Source organism: Myiozetetes cayanensis, unplaced genomic scaffold (assembly GCF_022539395.1).
Source record: "Myiozetetes cayanensis isolate MyiCay16 unplaced genomic scaffold, myiCay2020 scf5-8, whole genome shotgun sequence".
Classification (NCBI taxonomy): Eukaryota; Metazoa; Chordata; class Aves; order Passeriformes; family Tyrannidae; genus Myiozetetes; species Myiozetetes cayanensis.
The window spans coordinates 87,608,040-87,635,927 of NW_026087742.1; the positions used below are offsets into that span (position 1 = coordinate 87,608,040).

Below are 27,888 nucleotides of genomic sequence, written 5' to 3' on the forward strand. Positions count from 1 at the left end.
GAACCAGAAGTAGAAAAGCAGCAAAACTTCATTACATTTGTATCAGTTCTTCAGTCTGCATACTAATACAACATTGTGCCTACATCTCTTGGCCTAACTGAAGATCAATTTTGAATACATGGAAGTGGGTTTAAATTTAAAAAAAAAAAAAAAAAAGAGATAGAGAAAGACTCTAATGGCAGAAGGAATGTTTCTTACAGTGTTGGGCTGCCAGAGATCAGACTATCCTCAGCCTTAGTAGGCTGTTCTTGCCTCAGATTATGAATGGGGGGGAAAAAACTAGTCTGGGGAGAATGTCTGAGGTGCAGTTTGTTCATGAGAGGAAGGGGTGAGAGATCTGCAGGCTTTTGTTGAAAATGGCTACTGTAGCCATTCGGTGTCACCTGCCAAGCTAGGGTTGAGGCAATCTGCAGCTGCCCTGCCTCAGCCAGCTCTGGCTGTGTGTGCTCCGAGCCATGACAAATGAAAGCACTGATGAAGTCATATGAAATCTAACAATTTTTTTAAAAAAAGATCCTTTCATTCCTTCAATAGGGGAGAAAATTTTGAACCTTATAAATTCTTAAATAAAGTCTGTAAAATACTTTTGTAAGGCAGATCTAAGACATCTACAGCAATTTATTCCAGTAAATGGAACATATTGTTGGATTGCTACATTACCAGTGGATAAGGTCAGGACCCCCAAATGTACAATTTGTCACCAAATTTAGTGAATCTAACAATGACTTACTTCATTCGGGTTTATTGCTTCAGATCATTAGGGTAACATTCAAGAGTCATTTCAACTTTTCATATACAAATTGACCCCAGTAGAAAAAGTGACAATCCAGTGGTTCAGAACATTTTAAGAGGTACTTAAATGAACTTCAGTTTGGAATCTGTTGTTAATCTTAAGGACATTTAAAGTGTAACCTGTCTGAAAAGACCCACATATTTAAGGAATGTGGAAAGAAACCTTTTAATTGACTCCACCCTCAAAGCTATAAGTGCTGGGGAGTATGTCAGAGTAACTTAGAAAGTATTTATTAAAAAACCCAAAACAACTTGTTAAAGGGAGGAATTATTTCAGGCATTGGGCCTAATTCTTCCCTGCTGGAGATTCCATGGCAGCATAATTAAGGCCACAAAGCTTTCTATGTTTCTTTCAATTAATGTTTAACAGATGAATACACTAGGACTAGTTTGGATATTATTGATCCTGCTCTGGATCAGAGGGTTGCCTGGATGACTCCTGTTGACTCCAGTCTATTTCCTGTTGTATTATGGTACCTTTGTATCACACACACATCTCCCCACCCCCCACCCCCCACCTAGTCTATGATTTTTAATATTTATTTATTTTATCCTCAGAAGCTCTGTAAAAGCTGGAAGGGTACAGAAAATACTGGAGTCTGGTTCCTCAGACTTCCTGAATAAAATCCAAAAATATGTACCAAAAAGTATCTGCAGTAAACGGAAGATGCTACAGCCTCAGAGTGAGATTCATAATAACTTCTTACTGTGGAAGGACCCATGTAGGACCCAGTAATAAAAATGATGAAGAAAGGTCCAACTCTTAATTTCTGACCATTTCTGGGGTGCAGGTGGATAACTGCTTCCATAGAAAACTGCCTGGAATACCTCCTAAAGTTAGGGAACTCATTAATTTCTATGAAAATTGCACATGGGATGTGTCATGACTTTAAAACAGTGCAGGAGACATTAATGTATTGGCCTGGATTCCCTATAATTGTAAAAATCATAAAAATTTAGAGCACTCAGCGGGGATGGTGATATGATAAAGGAACTCAGATACACCCTCTTGTACCACTGATGATTCTAGTTATCTTGCTTAACTTGCAAGGACATGGATTCATCACACCTTGAATCAGTATTTATGGCACAATTAAAAAGAGTGCTTTTCCATATCTTTCCTGTTGTATCCAATGTAGATTTAATATAGGATGCAATGCAGAATGGAATATATGAAAGAGTGACCCACTCATAGTCATACTAAAGTTTTCTCTTCTGTGGCTGAATAAATCTGTGATTCTTTGTAAAGTGTCAAAGTCCTGAGCATAGAGAGGGGTATGAAGCAGGGTCCAGATGGGATATACACTCTGCAGCTTTGTTAATTGGAGTGCCTGCAGATGTGTAACAATAGATCCTGGATACATAAAAATGTGTAGATGTCATACCTTATAAAGAAGATTTTTCTTGTTGGTTTGTTAGAATTCCTATTGAAGCTGTTGCTTATGTCCCCTATTTTCTTAACATATTCTTACTTATTTTCTTAGTATAACTCATGCGAAATGAATGACTTGCTGATACCTGTGTTCAGAATGGCTTGATTTCGTCCATTTCTAGGGGACTTGAGCACAATCTCTACTCAGATTCTACATGAGTCAAGCATGTACCCTTGCTGCAAAGCGGGTGGATGTTATACTGGTCTGCATTAGGCAAAGCATTGCCAGCAAGTCGAGAAAGGTGATCCTTTCTCTCTTTTCACCACTGGTGAGGCCACACTTGAAGTGTTGGCTACAGTTCTGGGCTTCCCAGTACAAGAGACACATGAACATACTGCAGAGAGTGAAATGAAGGGCAACTAGGGTGATAAAAGGACTGGAGCATCTGTCCTATGAGGAAAAGCTGAGAGAGCTGGAATTGTTCTGCCTGGAGAAGAGAAGGCTTAGGGGGATTTTTATCTGAATACCTGAAGGGAAGGTATAAAGAAGATGGAGCCAAGCCCTTTTCAGTGATGCCCAGTGACAGGAACAGAGACAGTAGGCACAAAGGGAAACACAGGAGGGTCCCTCTGAATATCAGGAAACACTTTTTTTCTGTGAAGGTGACCAAGTACTGACTTATGTTGCCCAAGGCAGTTTCTAGAGCTTCCAAGCTTGGAGGTATTCAAGAGCTACATGGTTCTGGGAAACCAGGTGGTCCTGCTTGAGCAGGGAAGTTGGACAAGATGACCTCCAGAGGTCCCTTTGAACCCCAATAATTCTGTGATTCTGTGATTTGTTGTCTGATTTACTATAGTATTAAGATTTAAGTGGTCGTATCTCAAATTAGTTTTTCCAGACCATCTCTTAGTCAGTGAGCAAAACAAAACAAACACCAAGAAAAGTAATTGTGCTTTTAGGACACAATTCCTTGCACATTGAAGTAGTCATCCAAAAATAGGTCAGATGGACTGTGATATAAAAGTGGTGATGTGACTGTAGAGGAAACCCGAGGTGAGCAGCTTAGTTGGAGACAGCCTCCCTGCAGCTGTCTAGTGTTAGGTAAGATGAATCCCCGCCAGAGAATTAGTGAACAAGGTGTACTATATTCTATATGTCTGCCCTTTGCTGACAATGGATCATGTAGATGCAATAGATAACATACTGCCCAGCTGGGGAAGATGGACAGAATGAGGATTGGTATCAGTGGGTGAGATACTCCTATTGCTGTTCAGAATTCTTTCCTTCAACAGGAAGGACTGTTACTTTCAGTAAATGGACTTTGAGGCAGCTGCTGAAATTGTTCCTTGGTGTTCAGTAAGACATGCAGCCAGTTCTAAAAGGCTGTTTTTAGATCATGGACATATCTGCCAGCTCAGATAAGGAGCTGCCTGCCAATTCCAAACATACGCACACGACATTTACTCAATCACACACAAACATAAACAAGCAAATAAACAACCTCTCCTTCCCATAAACTAATCAAGCTTTTTTTCCCTTCAGATGCAAAAGGAAGAAAGACACAGCCTGCTATTGTTTTGGTTTCATGTTTGGTGGTTGTTTGTTTGGGGGTTTTTTTATTTTTAAATACAAGATGGGGCTCAGACACTATATTGAAGCTGGAGCTATTTAGATACATAAACAAAATATGCAGATTCAGGAGTTAATTTAGCTCTATCTTCTGGTGAATAAGCAGAAATAAAATCACAAAACTTTTGCCAGCTTTGTTAAATGAGATTGGAATCCATCCATTATGTTGGGGCCTTCAATCTTCACTCTATAAATCAACAAAATCAATGAATGTTGGGCTTAATTGGCCAAAGTGATTGTTTATTAAAACTCATTTAATTACTTCATTGTCATTATAGTAGGGATAAATTTGGCTAAGTTATTTTGGTTTAAAATGGCAGTATTTCTGTAGAAATTTAGGAATTTTGGAAAGATTTGGGGAATGACCTTGTTTAAGAAGCAGAATAATGATTGTTTTGGCTTGATAACCCTGTCCCTATTTTCTCTGCCTTGAAACTTTCTGTCTTCTATTGAGAAATCTTCAGAATTTAATTTAATTAAAGAAAAAGTGCCCTGAGACTTTCTGTGAATATTCAAGTAGTGGATAACATGAATTTTTAAGCTGACATAACAAGTCTTAACATGGCTTCTGATTCATTCCTGACATAGCTGGGCATAATACTGGCGATGTTAGAGTATTTGGAAGATAACACTGCCAGAGAATGTGCCATAAATATAAAAGAGAATAATTAAATTAGATCCTCTCAGGATGAACATGCTAAACTGAGACCAGAGTGCATGTACAGTATATTAAAAATAAATACTTACACTGCACAGGCAGTAACTCAGCTGTCATTTGAATTCAGTGAAACTTTTCATGCAAAGTGATTTCAGTGAAGTTACTCTCATGTAGAAATGGATTGACATAGTTCCTGACTTTTCTGACCTGAAATCAGGTAGGTGCAATATGACTGGAACCAGTTGCTTGATTTTTTTTTTTTTTTTTTTAATTAATTGTGGTTCAATGACTGATTCAGGTGGCTGGAGTTCTCCTTTTACTTCTGTTGTAACATTGAAAAAGTAATTTCAGCATTGTGAATTTATTTAGGATGAGCTAAATGGCATTATGTTCAACAGTACATTGGAATTATTTTTTTAATGGAGATCATGAAGAATTTTTTATCGTGGATTGTTTTTATGTTGTGACTGTTTACATCTCTGAACTTCACAGAATAAAATTTGTGAACTTTGGGCCAATGCAACAGCAAAATGATTGGGAACTCCAGTTCACTGAGTGGGATTCAGTTCCAGATTAAGACCTGTGCATTCAGATATCTCTGTGTAAAATACAGATCTTTGTTGCCATTTGAGTTGATGGAGGTCCAGCTAAAACACTCAGCAGTGCCTCCAGAATGACCTGACAGGTTAATGGAGACTGGCTTAACCATCTAAACAGAAGTAACTAGGATCACTTTTAATTGGTGTGAACCTGGACTGTAGTTGTCATTCAAGAAAAGTGTTGATCTCCTCTGAGTCCCTTGTCATACCTGCCTCTGACATCTTGAAGCATTTGTGGGAGATGACAGTAAGGCAACTGTTTCCCTCTTTCCAGACATGATTCCCTCACCATCAGGTAGAGTCCTAGTGTCATTCAAGGTGAAAGAGGGTACATAAGACCCGTGTGTGGGGCTAGCATATATTTTAAAACAGGGAGGGAATTATGCCCTTCTGAAGTGGCATCTGAGAGCCAGCAGGACACTGTGGAAACTGCTAAAGCAAGATGTCTGCCTGAGTGATGGAACTGAGCTCTGGGAGTCTAATCTCGGTTGTGATGAATGGACCTTTGGCTCAGCTGAGCGTGGTCACTATTGATTATAATGGAAAGACATGTAGCTCACGTGAAATAGTCTAAATTTGGGCATGTTAGTGCTGAACTGATTTTTTTTTTTCTGCTTTGGACACATTAGAATAGAATAGAATAGAATAGAATAGAATAGAATAGAATAGAATAGAATAGAATAGAATAGAATAGAATAGAATAGAATATTTAAGTTGGAGAGGACCTACAAAAATAATTTAATCCACCTGCCTGACCACTTCAAGGTTGACCAAGAGTTAAAGTGTTATTCTAAATTGCAAGTAATCATTTTTTATTTACTTGTATATCACATTCTATGTCTTCTTCTTTTTCCTGACTTTTTTTTTGTTTCTTTTCTTCTAGTAAAGAATGATAGAACATCCCTTTCCAGAATGATGTTTTCAAACAAGTCTTTCTGCTATAGCACAATGAACTTCATCAGTGGCTGTCAGGAAAAGCAAATATGGCAAAAAAGAGTCTGTTTGAGTATTCATTTGCTGCTCTGCATACACTGAAACTCTGAAATGCAAAAAGGGCACAAAATGTCAGATATGCTTGTGTATGGAATTAGTATAGTATCATGTTTGAATAAAATATGACTCGTAAAAAATGTGAATATGGCGTTATGCAGATAATGTAGTGTTATAGAAACACTGAGGACACAGCACTTGTTCATCTGTCTAGAAATGAGAGGAGATGGTAGAAGCAGTATTTTCCTTACTCTCCTTAAGCATGCTGCTGCATTGTCCAAACAAACACTGGGATATTGGAAGTAGAAATCCCTCTGAAGACCTAAGTCTTTTGCAATACAATTTGTGACAAGTGTTTTTGGGAGTAAACTGGCTTCGTTCTTCTCTTGATCCCAGTACTTACCAGCATGCAATTTCAGTGGAATATTTTCTATTCTACTGATAGAGAATGCCAAAGAAATTTTATTGGGTAATGAATGCAGGATCTGGTGCACAGTATAAACTCAATAAATCTCTATAGTAGCATGACCTGTAAGCCACTAGAGAAGATTGGAAGGCCTGCTTGGCATGAAGAGAAGTTGTAGAAAAAGCCTTTTTCTTGTGCAGTGATTATTTAGAATTTAAATGTGCTATCTCATCACTTTTCCTAATGGGCAAAGCATGAGTATAGAAAAGTGTCTTCTTGTTTTAAAAGATGGAAGTTTTTTTATGAGGTGCTGGAAGGAATTTTTAACTGCATACATTTTTGATAAGATGCATCTGAATAAGTAAAGCATTTAAATGCTTTCATATTTAGTGTTTTTAAAGCTATTATGTTAAAGATGTATTTTTTTAAAGATAATTGTTTTGCAAAAATACTTGGGATTTTCAAAGGCATCTCTGCAATTTGGCTATCATGTTTTAAAATTCTATAAAAAACCCTCAGCCTTCATTTTAAACCCTGACATAGTAACTTCCAAAGTGTTGTAGGTGTTTCCTTCCCTGCTAGCAGCTAAGGAAGCATTCACCACCAGGCCTGAACTTTGGAAGTCCTTGCTCCTACTATGTGCTCTGTAATGCAGTTCATGTGGATGGACAGAGCCATTGCAACTCCATCTCCGCTGATGTTGGTGCACCAGCTGCAATAATATTTCAAGTCAATCCCTGATTAGTTAGGGGAAGGTCAGCTATTTCTGACTGGCCTCACCCAGACAGCGAAACAGAGTGAAGCTCTGCCATCAGTGTCCTAAAATAGAAGGCCCTTTTCGTCTGTCAGACTTGAGTCAGCCACATGAAACACAAATTCAGAGACACGAATCGACTCACAGCGTATTGGGAAGAAGGGCACGGACAGAAAGTCAAGTGAAGAGAAACTTTTTCAGATATGAGCTTTATTCTCCAAACAGCTTTTTAGTCACTTTCACAATAATTTTTTTTTTTTTTACTTTACTACCAACTTTTCAAGTAATTAACCATTTAAAAAAAACCCAAAAAACACAAAACCCCCAAATCTTTGAAAATGAAACTGAGTGTGGGGATATTTTTTGGAGGCTTCTTTGCAGCTCTGGGGGTTTTGCTTTTTTTGGTGGCATTTGGAACTGATTATTGGCTTCTTGCTACGGAAATAGGAACGTGTTTAGAAGCACCTGAAGATGCTGGGGTTAGTATGGACTTTTTTACTTATAATAATAATTGTATATATAGGTTTCTTGGATGTGTTTATTTTCTAAGAATTTACTTCTATATGAACTTTTGAATATACTAATTTTGACCACCTGGAGGCTTACAAACCTATTCTTATAATCAGTTGTAATCACCTCTAAAATGATTTTTCTTTTGTGATACTGTTTTTGCAATAGGATATTCTTTTCAAAAAAAAGAATATCATACCTGATATTCTTTCAGGTATGTCTGTTTAGATATGCTATAGCTGACCTACATTCACACAGGTGTGTGTCATTATGATAGTTTTTCTTACCTCAATGTCTAATTCAGGTTGAACTTATTTCTTTCAGCCATTCAAAATTTGCATGATAATGGTTTTCTTTTTTTTTTTTTTTCTTCATCTGTAGGGAGAGAAGGCCACTTTCCATCATGAAGGTTTCTTCTGGAGGTGCTGGTTCAGTGGAAATGTAGGAGATAATAATGCCAGCATGTGGAATTTCTGGTATAGTAAGTAAATTTTTCTTTTAACATTATCTACAGTAGTTTGTTCTCAAAATTTTTGGGGTTTGATGGTGTTTCTTTTTTTTCCTATATTGTGAATTATTTGATTTCATATGAGTTCTTTGGTGATCATGCTCTTCAGCTACCCTAAAATAAATTCTTGACACACACTTTTGTAATCTATACTAAAGGAAACCCCAGGACAAAATGATGCAAGTTTAACTATCAAATTACGCTGTGATTGTTATGGCTGCTCTGTTAACTGAGTCCGTTCTTATCTACACAGTCTCTTGCCATTTACTGTTGAACAGATGGTTTATTTCTGTTATGGAGGGAAAAAGGAGCTTAGTGGTTAGTGGGGACTATGAATTTTTGCTTGGATAATTTCTCCGTCAGGTTCTACAAGTGGGTTAAGGAAAGAATGGGCAATACTACTGTGAAAATGGTGTAGGACACACCGTCTCCAGAATTCTTCTATTAGATTCACAGATGACACTTTGCTTTCTTTCACTACGTGCCAAGATTCTGGATGATCAGATAGTATTTCACAACCAAAATCCCCCATGAAGAAGTTCAAGCAAAACTTCTTTTACTGTCTTTGACACTCCCTCTGAGATAGAGAGCCTCCTCTCTTTATTGCAAGATTTCCATAATCCTTGTGAAAAGCAGGTGCCATCATACAAATTTGATTATAGTAAACCATATTTTGTTAAATATATTCCTTATTCTTATGTGGTAAATGTAATATTCTCTGTAGGTAATTTCCCCTTGTTATTTATCTGGAGAATTCTGTGGTCAGAAATCTGAAATTTAAATGCGGTTTAAGTTATAGTCAGCTTTTATCTTTAACCAGGAAGAAAGTGATGTTTTTATAAATATTTAATATAAAGGGTGAAATTACCCTTTTCTGGGGGATATTAATTTCATGGACTAAACTCATATTTGTGGACACTGTAAACTTTCTGAAGATGCTTGATACTTTCACTGTCCTTTCACAAGAGAACAGTAATTTCAGGAATTTTTGTTTTTGGTAGGACATGTAGTAATGAGATGAACATAATTAACCTTCAAAGGAGAAGGGTACATATGGCTACAAAAGCATACATATGCAGAACATATAAATTGCAGTATAACCTTCAGCATGGCTAATTTACTGTTCCCGTAGTAGAAATCTGTGTTGTTCTTTAAGGAATATCCTTGTTTGGATAACAAGACTCGTATCTCTTATTGAACCAAATCCACTGTAAGCTGTTGCCTAGGAAAGAACCTATGGAACTCAGATTGCCCTTTTGAAGAATAGACATAAAATATTGTTGAGGCAGTAAAATATTAATCTTCAGCTTTCTTTCATTTTTAGCTAACCAGTCACCTTCTAAGAACTGTACACATGCTTACCTGTCACCATTTCCTCTTCTCCGAGATGAACACAACTCAACTTCCTATGACTCTGCAATCAGTAAGTATTGTTTTTGGTGCAAATGGATACAATGCCTATAGTTTCAAGAAAAGAATTTGGATGCTTCGGAATAAAACAGCCTTATCACTCCACACAGTTTAATTAATAGAGTTTTGGCGTTTCATACTTCTCATAATTTTACAACATACATATTTAAGACACTATTTAACAAAGCACTTAAATGAATGCTTAGCTTTAAGCTTGATGGCAGAATTGAGGTAATTTCTAAAAAAAAGCCATTTCCTTTCTAGTGCTTTTTCTCTCTGACAAGTAAGTATCTTCCTTGGACTGAATGCATTGAAGTACTTCTTGTCATGTATTTCAATAAAACTGTTTTGGTGTTTTTTTTCTGTTAAATAAATAATTACATGTGGAAATATATTGCATTTTTACTGTATGAGGAAGGATGAGCAGGGCCTTCATGCTGTCTAAGTTTATTCAGCTAAGTAAGTCAAATATAATTCACTGAGAAAATCTAGGGCTATAACAGTGAAACATATAAATAGATGTATGTGAAAGATACACAATAATTAAAAACCTTATGTTTGAATAATGCCTAGAAAGCTCTGTTTTTACCAAACTTAGAAGCTAATTAAAAACATTGGGCACATTTCATCAGATTGAGAGCTTTATGCAAATATATTTGAAGTTAATCACTTCTGATACCTATTTCATATGACCTTTTAAACAATCTATGCTGTGTGGATGCTACATTCCTCTGACCTTGCTAAGTGATCCCTCCCTGTCCTGAAGCTGTAATTATGCTTTTGATAACTTTGAATTGTCCTTTGGAATCCAATTTTTATGCTGCAGACACAAAAAAGAAAATAAATGGGAACTATAATTGTTCTGTTAATCTTTAAAAACTGTGAACTGTTTGTCAAGGAAGAATTCAGACCTCACCATTCGGAGATCTAATCTGTAACTTTACAGCACATCTAGAACAGTTTATCTTTCCATTTGAAAGTGACAGAGTCATCAGCTCCTAATAGTCTAGACAGAGTTTGTATTCCACCGTTCACTCATACATTCACAAAGGTTCCTCAAATTATATTGCATGATTACACAGAAGTGGACAAACAAAGAAAAAGGAAAGGAGAAGGAATATCATCAAAAGTTTAATTAATTTTAGTTAATGTTTACCAGAAGAACCACTGATCAAATATAATTTTCCTATCTATATTTCATATTAGAAGATTAAAAATAGGCAGAATTGTGCTATAGATGCTGGCCCAGGTAGAGTATATTCAGAGCCATTCCTGCTATATAAATAGATACAGTTGGATTGCTTTCAAGCTCATTAAAACTGAAGAGGGTTTGGGTTTTTTTATGCCTACAGTTAATTTTCAGCATCCAAGCTGAGTTATTTACTAGAGCAGGTATGCTTATTCAAGAGCCTTTCACAACTTTTTATGAAGAAGTTTATTCTTCAGCTCTTCTGTTAGTTCAAAACTTGTTTCTCCTTTACTCTAGTTTGACAGTCAGTCCTGCACGTGGTATTTGGCAAACACATTTTTAAAACCTTGATGCAACTGCAGTGGCTAAATTAAGAAATGCTAGAAGGGTATCTTCTTTTTGACTCACAGTGGAGGAAATGCTTCTCTGTAAAGACAGTGGCAAAAGGCCTTGGTTTGGTTTCGTGAAGAAGAGGATTTCATCAATGATTTGTGTATCCAGTTATCTGCATCACCTAAACATAGAATAAAAAGGCACTACCAAAAGATTGAGGTTATTGTTCCTTTTTTTCAGTTCTGCTATTGTTTCTTGATACATGTTTCATGGCTTATAATTTTCTTGACATATTCACTTTTGGGGATTATAAAAACCCAAATCTCCCACACAAGTTTATCATTGTGTTTTTAGTCAAGTCCTACCATAATTAAGTTCTATTTTAGTTAGGAGTGGATAAGAAGAAATATTCTCTCATGAAAAATAATGCGTCTGCTCTTTCATAGAAAAATAAACAGCTGAATAAAAAGCTTCAAACTTCATTAGAAAAATCAGACATGTATATGCAACACATTTTCTAAATATCTCTAACTTTCTGTTAACAGGATTGTTAGTTTCTGAGCAACCAAAGGCGTTTGACTTCTTTTACAGTCTGTTTGGCTTAAGAGACTTAGGGACCCTTTTGGAGGAATTTCGAATTAAGGAATTACATTTACATTTCTGTAAAGACAGAAAAGCCAACAGTGCTTATATATTGGAGATTTGAATGCATGCTTTAATGTATCAGATTTCTTTTAATCATTTCTGTTAGATGCATGATGACCTTCAAGGGGTTACATAGCACAGTTTTGACATTGCAGCTAGCTATTTCTTTTAATCATGGTTATAATGTTTATGTTAATTTACTGGTTTTGTTAAGTATCTTGACAGTGTGGGGAGGACTTCACCTAGCTGTCGTGTAATGTGTGGTCAAAAGCTGTGTGAACCATCATTTATCATTCGTGTCCTTAAAGAAATTTCTAGGCCATGTCGTTTATCTTAACCTGAAACAGGCATCTAAATGAACTCAGGGGAAGCCTGACTAGTGACTTTCTGTAATGGTACAGAGGTTTATAGTGACAACTATTACCGTGTGCAGTTCTTAAGTTGACTTAGCACCTCATTGTGTTGCTGGCGGGTTTATTTATATGATTCACAAACATAACTACAACCTAGGAATAAAAAAATTAAATTTGACCATACAATTAAAGTGCCACAGTAGCAACCTCTACATTCTAAAATAAACATAAATTTGTATAATCATACCCAGACTAGTTACCCCAACAGGCTATTTTGAAAACATAATAGTATAGTACTTAAATTCACTCTTAACTAGATTCATGCATGGTATCTTGTAATTAAATTACTTAATACTGAGGACTATCACACTTTTCTAAAACTCTTTTACTATAGGACAACACTGGGCCTATTTTTGAAAAATGTGCCAAATCCTTGCTTGTGGAAATAGTACCATTTGCCATAGTGAGATTATTTAAAAAAAAAAAAAAAAAAAAAAAAAAATCTAGCACTTAGTCACTAAGTCATTAATTTTATTTTTGAGAGGTTTTTTTTTCAACTTAATTTGAAAATAAACAATAATTCCTTAACTGTTGTAAGTCACACCAGCATCTTCTGAAGCTAAAGTGGAAGCAATTTAATGGGGCAGCACTGACATGTTAGTTTAATACTCTGATTTGTAACTGCTAATACTTTTATTCCTATTAGTATCCTATTTTGTCCATTACTGGGTATATTGCCAGCATTTCAAGTAGTGCCTAATATAATGTATAATACACAATGTTTATAGGACTAAAGAGAAATTCTGATTCAGCAACTTTTAAATTTAAAATGGTGAAATCAAATTTGTTGGCAGGTTTATTAATGGCTTGAAATTAACATAAAGAAATCTAAAAAAATATCAGCAATAAAATCTGAAAAAAAAAAAGTTGTACAAGTGAAATGTTAGCAGTAGTCTATTTCTATGGGGAAAAAATGATGTTATGTAATACAGTCATATAATTGCCCATGAGAGATACAGTACATTTGGAAAGGGAGAACTCTCTGACCTCTGAGCATCAATAAAGTAAGAAGTAGTTAAGAAAGCAATGTATCCATACTGTGAATATTGTATTTGTTTTACTGTTAAAGTTATTGAAAAAAATGTTAGTACTAAGGGATAGTAAACGGTGTTAAATGACGCTGAGAAAGGTCTTGCAAGGTTTACTGTGTTGCCAGGTGTGTCTCTTGTGGTGCTGCTGAGATCTATGATCTCATTTACATTTGTTTATCTGCAGAGAAGATGTTCCTGATTGAGAGCAGTTCAGGTGTTTCACCTTTCATGTATTTTATGTCGGGATAGAGAGGAAAAAAGAAAACATTCTAAAATACAATCCACAATCAGATCACAAGGTTGTTCCTTTTGGGATGTGAGCTTGTGGGTGATAATTCAAGGCAACTTCTAAGTAATTTTGCCTATCCTTAGTAATGTTTACGTGGCACTGTAGTCACACATCCTTCAAGAGGTTTTTCATCTTTGTAATGCTTAATAACTTGTATTGATATTAAATTCAATATTAAGTGTCTGGTGGTTTTTTTTTTTTTTTGATAGGCCACAGAAAATATATGGTCCGATGTCTGAGTTTTGAAAACACTTGAAGCGAGCAAGGGCAATAAAATACCTGATATGGTTTCACGAGGCTGATGTTAGCATCTGCAATAGTAGAAGGGTGTTGCTTTGTGTCTTTATCTGTCCTGTTTCTGAATAACCATAATGGAGCTTTGGAGGTGTGCATGACTGCTACACAAGAAGTGTGCATTGAAGGTGAAACAGCTCTGTAACTTCTTCAGATATATTGTTGCTTCTCTTTCATATCATGCACGAGTAACATTTTAAAATATGAACCTGCGACTTCAGTTTGTAACCAATCCTGGAATTTACTATACTAAAAAAAGGAAGCTTTTGATAATTTCCAACCATTTCTCTGAAATTTGGTCCCTAGCTCAAACCCAGATACTTTTTCTAGTTTTCAGATAATGCAAAAGTCTCTAGGGGGACCTAAATTAGTATCCTTAGAGAGAAAAGAAAGTAGCAAGGGAAAACTACAGGTGAGGCAATTTTTGAGGAAAATATTGCAACCGTAATGTTCTCATACAGGTGCAATGGTACGGAGCTCAAAAAATAGCATATTGTGTGTATTGCTGTTTTCTCCTAAGTGTTTTTTTGTTTGTTTGTTTTGTTTTGTTTTGCTTTGGTTTTTTTAATTATTATTTATAGCCCTGTGTGTCATTTCCAAGGCAAATGTTGTACTCAACGAAGGGGCAGGTCACCAAGACAAATCACAAACCCTTCTGTTTAGTACTCTTGCATTACAGAACAGTGGTATATAAGATTTCAAACACTGTCGATATGCTTACTTTGGACTCTGCAATAGTGCTTGTATTTTATTTCTTCTGTTGTAGGAAATACTTGGAATAATTCATGTATTTGAGGTAGGTGTCTCTAATATATCTGTGAAGTACCTGGAAGAGACAAGGGTACTCCTTGTCATCTGGACCAGAAGATGGGCTATCCTATGAAGTACTGCAATGTGACTTGAAATGGTGCAAACTTGTTTTAACACTTTTTATAGGTCAACTGAACCATTATTTCTTGAAACAGACTGTTTGGATCGTGGTGTCAGCCTCTTTATGGGATATAAAGAAGCATAATTCAAAGCAGCATCTTCTGTTGCATTTTATCTGTCAGGGTTCACCTCAATCTCAGAGAGTCATTGACTTGAAAAGTAATTTCATTCTTAGGAAGCTTTAATTTCAACCACTTCTTTTGTGTTTGTCTATAGATGCCAGCTAAGTGAAATGACAGCAGTAGGCCTGACTCGTAATTTTGAATGATTAGCCCTGTAGGAAGTGATCTTCCCATCTAGGCAGAGAAGATGAGAAATTTGATCTGAGCAAAAATGATCAGAGTATAAAATAAGTGAAACCATCTTTGCAGAAAAATGGTTGCTTTTTAACTCCCTTATAAAAGGAAAAGTCTAAATGCTTGTAGGGTGTTTCTTCAGACCTGTGCCACAAATTATTCAAATGACTTACTGCCTTTCAAGTTAGAGGAGGCTGTTTTTCGCTTGAAAAGTCACAGATTTTTGATCAGACTTTGTGCAGGTCAACTACACTATATTTTTTAATTGATGATTAATGAAAGAATTTGCTTGATAAGCAAGTACTAGGAGAATCAGAATTTATCCATGATTCTCTAGAGTAAATAGTTATTTCTAGAGAAATAGAATGAAAGCTTCTCTCAAGTGATAGCTAGGTCAAATCAGTATTTCATACTTAATGCATAAAATAGTTACACTGTCGGAGCGGAAAAATAGCTTTTCTCTTGTATAGTTTCAGGGAAGTTTAAACAAATTTTCATCAGTTACATTTGTACTCCTTTTGTGCTCTGTTTCTAAGAACGTTTGAGTATCAAATCAAGCTTTTCTCGTGAAATTTCACTGAAAGCAAACGTCAAAGCTTCCTATATGAAGAGCGGATAATGAAAGTGGATGCTGATTTTGTAATGTTGGAGAATCTTGTGTCCTCATCCATTCAGAAAATAGAAACACTGCTGCGTGACTTACATGACTGACCATAATAATATCAAAGATAGCTTTTTCAAGGTCCATTTTGGCCAATGTGTCCTATTATATAGCATGACTTTGAAGTACCTTGGGCCATCCATGTAAAAGAGTTGGGTGGTTATAGACTGATTTAGTGATATTAGGATTTAAACGAGGAGGTAATGTCCCATGGACTTGGGGACTGCAGCGAAGCTTATCAAAGTAGCCCCATGAGTAAAATAATATGAAATTGCTTCAGAAACCCAAGACTGAAGGACCTGGGAGATTTACCTTTCTAGGTCTCCACTCACTGTCTATTTGCATTAAGTGAATCATTTAACTATGTGTTTAACGTTAAACAGGTGCCTAAACCCCCGTAAGAGGTAGAGTACTTAAAGTAAAATGCACACTTAACTGCTTTGCTGAGCCATAGCCTTATTTCTTACCTACTATTCCCATATTTTTTTGTTTATATGGAGTGAAAACTTATATTGGATATGAACCAAAACACAGTTTTAACCCTTCTGCCAGCTACTTTCAGACACATTCCTTCTTTATATGCCCAAATCTGCTGGGGCATTAGTGTGGTGGAAAATTATGTCTCTGAATGTTTGCCTGGATTGAAAAGGATGCTATTTGAAAAGTATGGCTAATGTAATGTGGCGAATGTGATCTAGCTAATACATTTACAAGGATGGTGGTAAATACTTTAACAAGAGTTAAGCTGGTCAAGTTAAAAACTTTAGACTTCTGGAATACATTAATGGGAAATGTGAGCTTAGTGTACCTTCACATTTCAGATGAGAGCAAACCCAAATTATTCTGGAATAGCTGTCTTTAACAAGCTGTATGAATTCGAAACTTTCAGGATATAAACCAGTATAATGGTTGCTTGGTTGTGTTTTGCCATAACAGTAAGTAGGTGCTGTCAGATGATAAGTGGCAGTTTCTTTTGTGATTCACTTTTCCTGACTTGCCAGCTGGCTTATATACTTTCCCTCAGTTGGGTGGAAATGTTTTTCACTGACTGAATTGTCAGTGCTTCAAGATTTTCAGATCTGACGATGAAGATCCTTACAACTCGTAATTTTACTAATGGGTTGTGTTAATGTACCAATTTTTAAATTCATGGGAGAAATTTATGTCACTCTTGTAGCATTTGTAAAATGATGACTTTGTTAAATGGATGTGCAATTAACCAGCTAAAAACTAATTGTTAGAAAGACTCTTTTGGCCAGAGTATGTCACAAAACTCTCAGCTCATTTATCACCAGCTGCATTCATTAATTCAGCACTGCTTGGCACTGTCTAACAGGGGCTTCTGAAACATCACATTTAAATCTAATAAAATACAAAGATCTTTAGAGCAGAAATAGGCTGGTTTAAAACACATAAATGTTTTTCAGAAACCCTGTTTACATTTCTCAGATTCTCCCTGCTCCTACTTTAGGTTTCTGTCTACTGAATATGACTATACATAAGGAGTATTATCTGGTTGTAAATTGTAGAGGATGTACAGATTGTTATTGGTGATATAGTCTGAGCACTAAGAATGTCAAGATGTTGCAGCTCTCTGCTTTTCCCAGAAAATTTTGGTAAAATCATATCAGTCCAATCATTTATCCCAAAGAATCACTGCTTCAGCTTTGGTGTACCATTTTTGAAAGAGTGTAAATTTGGTCAAGTTGCTATCTTACAAGATACTGTTAAATAATCATCAGATGGATTTCATTCATGGTAACTTACAACCTATTTTCCAGGATCATCAGATAAGGACCGGCATTGAAAGCTAATTTGGGTGACATGATATATAATGATATGCAAAATAGAATTAATGTTTCATTTGTTAACAAAGCAAGTGATAAGAGAAGGGGTAAAGAAAAATCATTGTTAAATTGGTTAAATTCTAAAAAGCACTGTAATTTTTTTTCCTTCTCCTTTTCTCCAGTTTACCGAGGTTTCTGGACAGTTCTTATGCTCCTGGGAGTGCTCACTATTGTGATGGCTAGTTTCTTCATCATCTGTGCAGCTCCTTTTGCCAGTCACATTCTATACAAAGCAGGAGGAGGCTTTTTCATCATTGCTGGTGGGTATACTGTTTGCTCAGTCAATTAAAGAATAGAAAGGATGAGTTATTTCTTCCATTTTCCATGACCAAAAATCATATTAATCATGGTTAAAAAAAAGAAAAAACATATGCTTCTGTTCTTTGGCTTGTGGAGTGCCCGCCTTGGAGACAATTCTTTCCACAGTTATTTAGTCATTAAGCTATTCTAAAAGCTATTTTTGGGTTAAGGTTAAAAAAAAAAATAAATCCAGGACAAGTCATGAAATTACACTGCAGTTTTAATCTACTTTTTCTAATCAAGAAAAAGAAAACATATTTAGGGATGTTGCCTCATAGGATTCTCAAGGGCTTTAGCTAAAGAAAGGGGCTTGTCTTTTATCAGCGATGCAAAAGATGATTACAGTGGACTCTGAAGGAGTGGGGGACAGAGCACATTCACATGACCAATATAGCAGAAATGTTTTGGATGTGATAGGAGTAAATAAAATACTTGTCATATTGTCAGTCATTGATAATAAAATAGTTTTCATATGCGTAATTAGGAGCTCTAAACCTCTCTGAATGAAAGATAACAAGTAAGTGAATTCTCTCCTTCCTCATAACCCACATGTACTGTGGAGGATGCACTCTCCCAGGATTCAGCTGATATGGGCAGCTCTCTGGCATGCTTTTGGTTAACCTTGAAAAGTCTGTGAAGATGTCACACTGGTGTGTAAGATATAGTTGTATTGAATGTAAATGCTAGTATGTGCTCCATCAGTGTTCTTCTTTGTTTAAAGCCTGGTGAGAGGCAGCCCTGTGAGAACATATTATGTTACAGGGTAGAGCCACCTGTACCAGGACCAAAAGGCCTGAGCTCTCTTTCTGCTTCTCTTACTGACCTGCTGACCTTGCTTACCCACTGCACCTCACAGCTCTTCGTACGCAGCTAGTGATCATTATTCCTTTCTAAAGGACTCTCAGTGAAGTGTGTGAAGTATTTTATAATATTTTAGCTGAAGAAAATCCTTCATACTTGCATTTGATCCCTAGAGAATTACTCTTCCATGCTTTTAAAAGACATATAAAAAATATTCATAGTCTGATGGAAATCCTAAGATATTTCAATGCATTTTGTCACTAATTTGCAGGGCAAGAGCCTGTGTGAGTCCTGCTCTTTCTCTGCATTTGTAATGCATAAAAAACCTCAGCTGTCACTAGAAAGTAGCAGAGGCTGTTTGAGAGGGAAAGAGCACTTGAAAGATGTTCTGACGGGCAGAGGTGCAAAGCGATGTGTGCGTTCAACCCTGGGTCAGTTAATCTGCCCTCATTTTGGTAGGGGAAAGTTAGATCCCCAAGTCTGCAGTAGCCTCCCTCTGCTTTCCTAGGAGGCTTGCAAGAGGCAATAACATTCATTGGCAGTAAAAATAGCAGGTGTGTAAGAAGTTCCCCCAGCTGGGGATTCATTTCATGCTGAAAGAGGGGCCTAATTGGATCAGATGAATGTGCTGCAGAGGTACCCTTACACCTCTCTTCCCTTTACTGAGGGAATCTGGAGAGACTGTTTCTTTAGGTGTGTGAAGTTAAGTGAGCTTTATTACCCCAGTGTGGGACCTTGGGTCTGTGTCTTTGCCCCTCACCCTTTGTCCCTGTAGAGCAGATGTTCTTCAAGGGAAATCCTGATCTTTTTACTCTCTCTCTATGTAGTATCTTTCAACTTCAGGACTGTTCTCAATCAGGGCTTCAGAGAAGAGATATATTTTTACTGTTACCATTACCATAACCATTTCCATTGCAGTTGTTGAAAAGCAAAGGTCTTTAGCAAAATCCTGCTATGATTTGGTGAAAAATACTGGTGGCAGCAGAATATAGGACCTATTCAACTTGCTCCAGGCCTTATTGCTTGGGTAGGGGCACATGGCTCCCGAGCAAGGTCTTCTGCACCTACTCCCAGTCCCACCAGTAGGGCACAACTGCTTGGGGAAGGTACTAACTCTAAATATCATTATCCTATCCAACACTTCAGATCACCCACAAAAACACTAAAAAGAAGTATGTTGCTTTTATCTCTTCTCACAGATACTGCCCATAGCCAAGGAGAGAGTTTATTTATACCATGAATTAAAAATCATGCTTATGGGTGTGACCATACTGACATAAGAAGTCCTTATAAATAATTTGCATTTTCAGTAGTTAAAGCTATGTCCTGTGGGATGTTTTGGGCAACAACTTACTTTCCTGGAGTATTACTGATCAACGGTCCATCATGTGAAATGGAGAGTAAGAGGGATTCTCAGACCTGAAGGTATGACAGCATGAAATTGCTGTCTCTCTCTCCCAATAAAAATTCCCTACAATAAGAGGAATAGTTAATATCTTAAATTTGGGGTACCATGGGGACAGAGCAAGATAAGGTAGAATACGATGCAGAAGAGTGTTTTAGCCTGCCTCTAGAAGTCAGGATGGTGTGCTCTATTGTGTCCCTGCTGCCCTGACCCCTTCCTCTACCCATCTCCTTCAGGACTAGAGCGCCTGTTTGTTTACTGCCTGCCAAAGAAAAACAGGATATAGTAGGGGAAAGTGATGAGAAGTGGTGCATATTTACCACTCATACAAACATATGATCAGGATGCAGCCAGGGTATGCATCTACTTAAAGACAGACCTAATGGCAAAATGAAAAGATGTAATGTGACTTAGATTGTAGGTGAAGTTAGAGTTCTTCTAAGACAGGAACCAGCAGATTGATTTGAAGAAAAAAAGGAATTATATACATTGTTTTGAAAGAGCCTGGATGCTGTCTTACCACAAAGTTCAAGCATCTGTTATACTGGAGAAAATAATCTTCTGAGAATGAAATTAGACAAGATGGTTGTTCTGTAGAAGTTAGGAAGATGATAGGAAGATTATTGATGTTCCTACTTACATATCTTGAAAAAAAGGTAGATGGAATAAATTTAATACCTGTTATTGGACTGAAATATCTTTATCCTTCTTCAGCCTTAACTGACAACTTAGGCAGCAGATAAAAGCTCTGCCTCAACTGAAGAGTACTTGTAGCATGGTCTGCTGTGATGCCTTAGGGTTCTGGAAACAGCTGAAGATATTATTGGGAATGAGATTCACGCCAACTGTTCAGCCATCTGAAAGCTGTTTTACATGAACCAACTGCTTAAATTTCTATTGTCAATAGTAAGAAAGACTTAGAGGGACACCTCACCTTATCTGGCATAAGGCAGATGGACTTGCCATTTAGAGGAACCCATGGAAGAAGCCAAAACAGAGATCCTGAGTGACACAAATAAATTTAGGTTGGAAAGGACCTCTTGTGGCAATCAAGTCTGACCTCACATTTACAGCAGGACTGGCTTCAAAGTTAGATCAGGCAGCTCAGAGCCTTATCCAATCAAGATTTTAAAATCTTCAATTACTGATGTTCCACAGCACTTTTGGGCACTTGTCACAGATTAACCAGCTTCATTGTGAAAAATGTTTTTTCCTTGTTTTCACCTGAAATTGTCCTTGATGCAGTTTGTGACCATTGTGTCTCATCCTTTCAACTCTACAAGTCTCTGAAAAGTCTGTCCCCATCCTCTCTGTAACTTTATTTAGAAAGATGAAGATTGGGTTCTTCTCTATACTAAAATTCCCCATCTCACTCAGCCTCTTCTTGTTCTCCATCCCCCTAACCATTCTGATAGTCATCACCTCAGTTTATCAGTAAGTTTCTTTCACCAGGGGTCCCCAAACTGGACAGTTTTCCATACACAATATCACAACTGTTGAATAAAGGGAAACAATAGTATTTTCAAACCTGATGATGGTGTTTTTGCTAATGTGGCTCTGTATGAGGTTAATTTTTATTTCTGTCAGACCTCACTGAATTCTTGCACACTGAGAGGGAGCATTCTTGTCCTTTAAGAAAGCTGGCTGTGAGGAGCAACTGGTTCTTCTGGGCAATCTTTGCCCTTCACGGCAGTCTCTCTTGGGATACTGCCTACCAGTTCCCTGCACAGACTGTGTGTTCTCCTAAGTTCTGGGTCTTTAATCTCTTATCTTCCACATTCTTCCTAGGACACTAACCTTTGCCATTCCTTGGCCTTTATAACCACAACTAACACCATCTATCATCTTCCTGACCCCTTTTTTTTTTTTATTTATGAGTAGCAGATCCAGCAAAGCACTTCCATTTATTTGGTTTGTTCCACAGCTCTTTCAAAAAGTTTTTCTTGATGCACTCTAGCTACTTGCCTCCTGGATTGCTTGCTCTCTGCAGTGCTGCTCTTCTAGAAGGTATTGGGGTGACCGAGTCTCTCATGAGAACCAGAACTCATAATTATTTTTCCAGTCCACTGTATCTTCTTCATTGGGTGGCCTGTAGCAGATGACAGCACCCTTTTAGCCAACTGGTTGATCTTAACCCATAAGCTCCTCTTATTTAGAAGATCCCGTTCAAGATATTATTTCTGCAGACTGCAGCCATCCCACCCCATTTTAAATGTTCATTTCTCAAAGAGGGTCCTGTAGTCACAGAAGCCAAAGCCCTGCTTGTGACACTAGCTACAAAGCTAGGAGCTGATACACAGTGTAGAGCAACTTTTGTATAGCTTTTACCCTTCGGGCAATAGGTTTGAAACCATCATCACCTGGGTCCTGGTCTCTTATCTCTCACCCTCAAGGCCCTATAATTGCCCACTGAGGTGACAGCATCACTGGTGCCCAGGTGGATGAACTGCAGAGAGGTCAAAGAACCTTGGAGGCTTCTTCACAGTGTTGTATATCTGGGGTCCAGGAAAACAACAAACCTGCCCACAGAGCAGTTCTCATGTCTGACCTGTGGAAGGTGCCTTTTCCTAATCCTGATCTTTAAGAAAGGCTGCTCACTTCTCTTATGAGTGGTGTAGATAAGCTGTGAAAAATGGAGCAGAACACAAAATTATTTGGTGCAACTTTCCTTATTAATCTTTGTAACCTCATGAACCTCTTGAGGCTGGAGGTGAAACTACAGCTGCTATACCTGTGGGGGAAGAGTGCATATGAGTTCAATGTTACCACAGTCTGACTCGAGTGCTGCCTTTGCAGCCTCACCTTCATGTCTAAAATATCACAGGCTGGTCCAAGAGCAACTACAGTACTGCAAACTGCAAGAAGCCTTATAGTTGCTTCAAAGGTCATAGGAAAAGAAGGGAAAGTGGTCATAAAATAATCACTTACAGCAGCCTTCAATAAAGTCCATACTTATCTTGCATCTCTTTCTGCCTGTGTGGTGGTAAAAACTGTCCTATCATACTGATGTCAACAAGCAATATTGCAGGATGTGCCCAGAGCATTACAGAATCACACCCTGGTGAAGAAGCAAGATTAGAAGTACGACTTCTGCTTCCAGCCAAATGAGTGAAAAAACCCTGATACTTTAATTGTATATCCTAGATGAGGACAAAAATCTGTCTTCAGAGACATATGCCAACTCCTGTAACTCTTACATGGGATTATCTGCATGTACTTGGTGTGGAATGTCAACCAGTCTTTTTAAATAAAGATCACTGAAAGGCCAAGGTAGGTGATAGAATCTGAAATAAGGACAAGAGCAGAAAAATGCAGTTGAAAAAAAAAAAACATACACACACACACACACACACACACACATACAAGTTTTCCTCAAGTGAGATAAAGAGTTCTAAACTTCTAGGCACAAGTAAAAAGCTCACATCATTCTTTCCAGCACCTGTTGTCTTCTTGTCTGCATAGTAAAAGATTCATGCCATAAACAGCCATTCACCACTGACAAGTGAAAGGCATTTCTACGTGGGAAGAATCAGTACCAAAGGCCAGCAAACTGCTTCTTGAATTCACAGACATTTCTAAAGGTTCTGTATTCTTTCTCCTCAACAATATGCACAAGTATTTGTTTGAAAGAAATTCAAAAGAATGAATGCAAAAGACAGAAAAGTGTGACCTCAGAGAAGTCCCATGTCTTATCACACTGCACAGAGCTGTGTATCAAACATGTGTTTATAAAAAAAAAAAAGAAAAAGAAAAAGAAAACTGGAAAAAAAAAGAAAGAAAAAGGAGTAGGAAGGAAGTATTTATGTGTCTTAATCTCTCTCAGACATATTTCATGTTCTTTGAGTAATTTTCCCCGTCATTCCTGATTCTTGCAACTGCTGGTTCATTTTATATTCACTAAGAGGCAAGGGCAAAAGGATGCCCGCACACTATGCAAAAGGTCTAAACGCTAAAAATGTAGAAATAAATAATAGCATACATTGTTCCTAAAAATATTTGCTTAATGAAATTTTGGAATTTTTTTTGAGTCTCATTAGTTTTGTCTTGGCTTTGAGAGTTCATGACATTCCCAATAGATAGTCAGTGCAAGACTGCAGAAACAGATTTCTCAGAATAAATATATATTTATTCTATATTTATAGACTCCTGTCTAAGTGCTTAACTCTTGTAAAATCATAACTCTGTGAAAATCACACAAAAGAAGCACTAATGAATAAAATACTGTTTGAGACAACAGGACATGGTCAGTTTTTACTTGGCCTGATTCTACTGTTCAAGATATTTCTTGAACACACTAATACACCTACTAATTAGTCTCCATTAGCGGGTAGTGAGAACACTTAAATACTCCTTTAGTGCCCTAATTAGCCAAAAGGATTTACATGCTCTTCCTCTCTTTTTCTCCTCTTTTAAAGAAGGACATTTATCTCCGCTTGATATACATTTCTTCTGCAAATTTCCATACCCAGCAATTTGCCACTCACAGGTATAACAACTTGCTGTGAAATCACACCCGGTGGATGTTAGCTTCCCTGAAGTTGCTTTACCACGTGTGGTAGCACAGTGTGGCAGCACTGGCCTGCTATTTTGCACCTACATAGTGCTGGCTCTAGTTTAGTCACTTAGGTGTTTCTTCAGACTGCCCGAAAAGCAATGGGTGACCGTTTCGAGATTAAAGCACCTCTGACACAGTCTTGTTTTAACGGCAGATGTTTCTGAATAAGTGGCCTACATAGCTTTGATTCTGCCCAGGATGCCAGAAGGCATTCCAGATATGCAAGGCCTGGTTATACTTACCTGCTGCTATAATAAGGGAATATGCACCACTACTTTTTGTTATTATTATTGTTTTGGACTAAGTTTTCCCCAGTGTAGAGAATAATAGAGGACTAATTTGAAAATGCATAGTTACAGCCAGCTGAAGAGGTAAATTCCATGTATCTTTCCAAATCTTTGGGCTATGTTCTTTTTGTGTGTACTCAAATTTTGAAACCTTGAGCAAAATCCGCGTATCTAGTAACTCCATTTATTAATTTGGCCCTGAATCTTTTTACTTTTTAAATCAAAAGCTACTAACTGTGTTTGCTTCTAATTTTCTTATAATGCCCATTTTATCTGTTATCATTAGACATTCTGTTCTAGGAATCTTCTGACTCAATTTGAATTACATTTGGAGAGTCTTCAATTTAATTTCTCATTCTTCATGTCTGGCCTTAAGGTGATCTTTCTCTCTGATTATTTCACCAATTTTATGTTTAATACAACTACGGTACTAAATTCTATCAAAATTGAGTTTTACTTAGGTAAAATACTTTCCAAATTGAATTTTTGCTTTTTAGAGTTGTGGTTTTTTTCTTTTTTCCAAACTGTGTTAGAAATTTGAGCCCTAGCAAAAAATATAATTCTGGAAGTGTATTTCACAGAGAGGAAGTGTGTCTGCCTCCTTCTTTATTTAGTTTTTCTACTTTTCTTTCAGCCTCCTAAAAATTGCAGATCCTTTGGAAATTTCAGTTATGTTTTGATTATGCCTCATGTTAACTACTTCAGCTCTTTTTTTGGTGGGCTTCAAAAGACAGTGTTTACAAGCATTGAGTCACGAGCTCTCATCTGTCAGATGTTCAGGATATATGTAAAACTATTACATTTTGACCATAAAGCATCAACAAGAAGGTGACTAGATCAGCAAGTTAAGCTGCTGCATCTAACCTGTCTGGCTTTGTCTGAATCAAATGAGAGAGTGAGGACAACAGGTGCTCCCTGCTTAGTGGGCAGAAAGGATGGGGAAAGGAGGTTGTGAAGCAGCATCTCAGGTTGGGGGTGGGGAAAGGTAGCCATCAACAGTTACCAGGACATGTGGGTCTGGAAGAAAATGCCTGGCCATGGGTGCTTAAAAGTTGTATTTCTGGGTTTTGCCACAAATGTCATATTTGTTCAAGGTTGCATTGCAAGTATTTAGTAGGATGGTGAAGAGGTCACAAATACCTTTGACTTGTACTCTGCAGCTCTACAGCCTTTAGGCTCAAGTTTGGCAGTTAAGTGTTCCCAGGACTATGCACTGGCTTGTGGTTTTAATGAGGCACCTAAATATCCTGGGGTAAAAACAGGGTGGGTTTGTGTTCCTCAAATATTTTAATGTTGGAATAGATAGTCCTGCTGCTGTAACTATGCTGGGACAGCTGGAGCTCAAGGAGCAAATGGGTACAGGCTGGAGCATGCAAAAAATTTAGACTTGTGCCCTCAGTTTTCCAGCAAATCTTTTGCTGGAGCATCTGTGCTGCAGGCTTGCATTTCTCAAGTGTCCACATTCCTCTAGAGTGAAATGAAATATTAGGAATGCAACTGATACTTTGGAAAGCACTTTCTTCTTGTATCTCCTGGTATATAGAAAATTGGACATTAAAAAAGTTTATAAGGACAAGTGCTCCTATTACTATCATGTGTAAACAATCCAGAGGAGTGGTTGGGAAAAGGCTGTGAATTATGTGGTGGATTAATTACAGGAAACTGTTGTATAAAATTTGAGGTTAATACTAATAACCTACTTCATAGCTATTATTTAGTTATTGTTGGTCTTTGTTCCTGTAACAATAGCTTCTTTTCTAAATGTGGATAATTTTGAATTAAAGACATTTGAATTTTTCTGCAAAGTGTTTGAGTAGAATATGCTGAAGGTTGTATGTTCCAAGCAAAGCCCTTTATATAAGAATAAATATGTAAATGCAGAGAGGGGAAGATGGTAGAAAAATTTCCCACTCCTTTCCATATCTCATCCAAAAGACTGATAAAAACAGTGTCAGAGTTTGGGAAGTAAAAGTAGATTTTTTTTTCCCAGACTGTCCCATCCCATTCCCCCTCCCTCGCCCACTTTGATCCCTGAATTCAAACCAGTAAATACCTGCCTGAATTTTGTCCTTAAAGTCTGCCTACAAAAACCAGATATGTCCTTTTGGAGATATGGGAGTATGCCTTTCAGTGACAATCAGAAGCAAGATGGAGATAGTGGTAGTTAGAGGAAGCCAAAGGCAAAAATTGTCCAGTAGTGGCTGACTGTGCTTTGCAGACAGGGCCCCAAGCACTGGTGGATTTTTAGGTATTACAGTAAATGCACCTATCGCCTGTTTCACACTCTATTGTTAAAACCTGGTGTTTCTTTTTCAGGTGTCTTGTTTTCGCTGGTAGTTGTGATGTATGTCATCTGGGTCCAGGCCATGGCTGATCTGGAAAACTACACAAACATGAAAAAAATGGATTGCCCAGACTTTGCTGTTTATGTACGTTATGGCTGGTCTTTTATGCTGGCTCCTATAGGAGTATTTTTTGCTTTATTAGCAGGAATGCTGTTCCTATTGGTAGGGCGTCACATTTATTTACATTCAGACTAGTTGTACACTGCTGAAAGGAATACAGGAATACTTGTGAAACTTTGTGATGAGTGTAAACTGGAACACAATTTTATACATTATTACCATTATGGCAATGCTAACTATGGAGGCAGACTTCTGGAAGTTCTTCTACTGCTTGTTTAAGGGTAAAAGATACAAAACTCACTACAGGAAGAAACTACCTCTAGTCCCAATTAGTTGTTTTTAATTCTTTAGAAGTACACATGTGGTTCTCCAGATTGTACTATTTGCAGCATTTTTTTAGGTTTGCAAACAGAAGAAGACAATTTTTTTTTTCAAATAAAGCCCATCATGAAGTGGCCCAAATCAAGATTTTATACATTTATCTTTTAGCATTTACTTTGTGCTTCTGTTTGTAGAGAATGGCACAAAGCAGAGGAGAAGGCAAACGTTCAAACACAGTAATTCAATCTACCTCCTCT

At 37.2% G+C, this 27,888-nt stretch overlaps 1 protein-coding gene across 3 annotated transcripts; it reads left to right on the forward strand.

Moving 5' to 3' along the window:
* Positions 1-7,539: 7,539 nt before the first annotated feature.
* On the forward strand, positions 7,540-27,606 carry TMEM182 (transmembrane protein 182). 3 transcript variants are annotated; one of them, XM_050331678.1, is made up of 5 exons: positions 7,540-7,680; positions 8,093-8,192; positions 9,544-9,642; positions 17,680-17,817; positions 27,222-27,606. In XM_050331678.1, the coding sequence occupies exons 1-5, from the start codon at positions 7,540-7,542 to the stop codon at positions 27,443-27,445; spliced, it is 702 nt and encodes a 233-aa protein (XP_050187635.1). In that variant the 3' UTR covers positions 27,446-27,606. The 3 variants fall into 3 exon arrangements, with proteins under 3 accessions (XP_050187635.1, XP_050187637.1, XP_050187636.1); XM_050331680.1 differs by having other exon boundaries at positions 8,102-8,192; XM_050331679.1 differs by having other exon boundaries at positions 7,540-7,674.
* Positions 27,607-27,888: the final 282 nt, after the last annotated feature.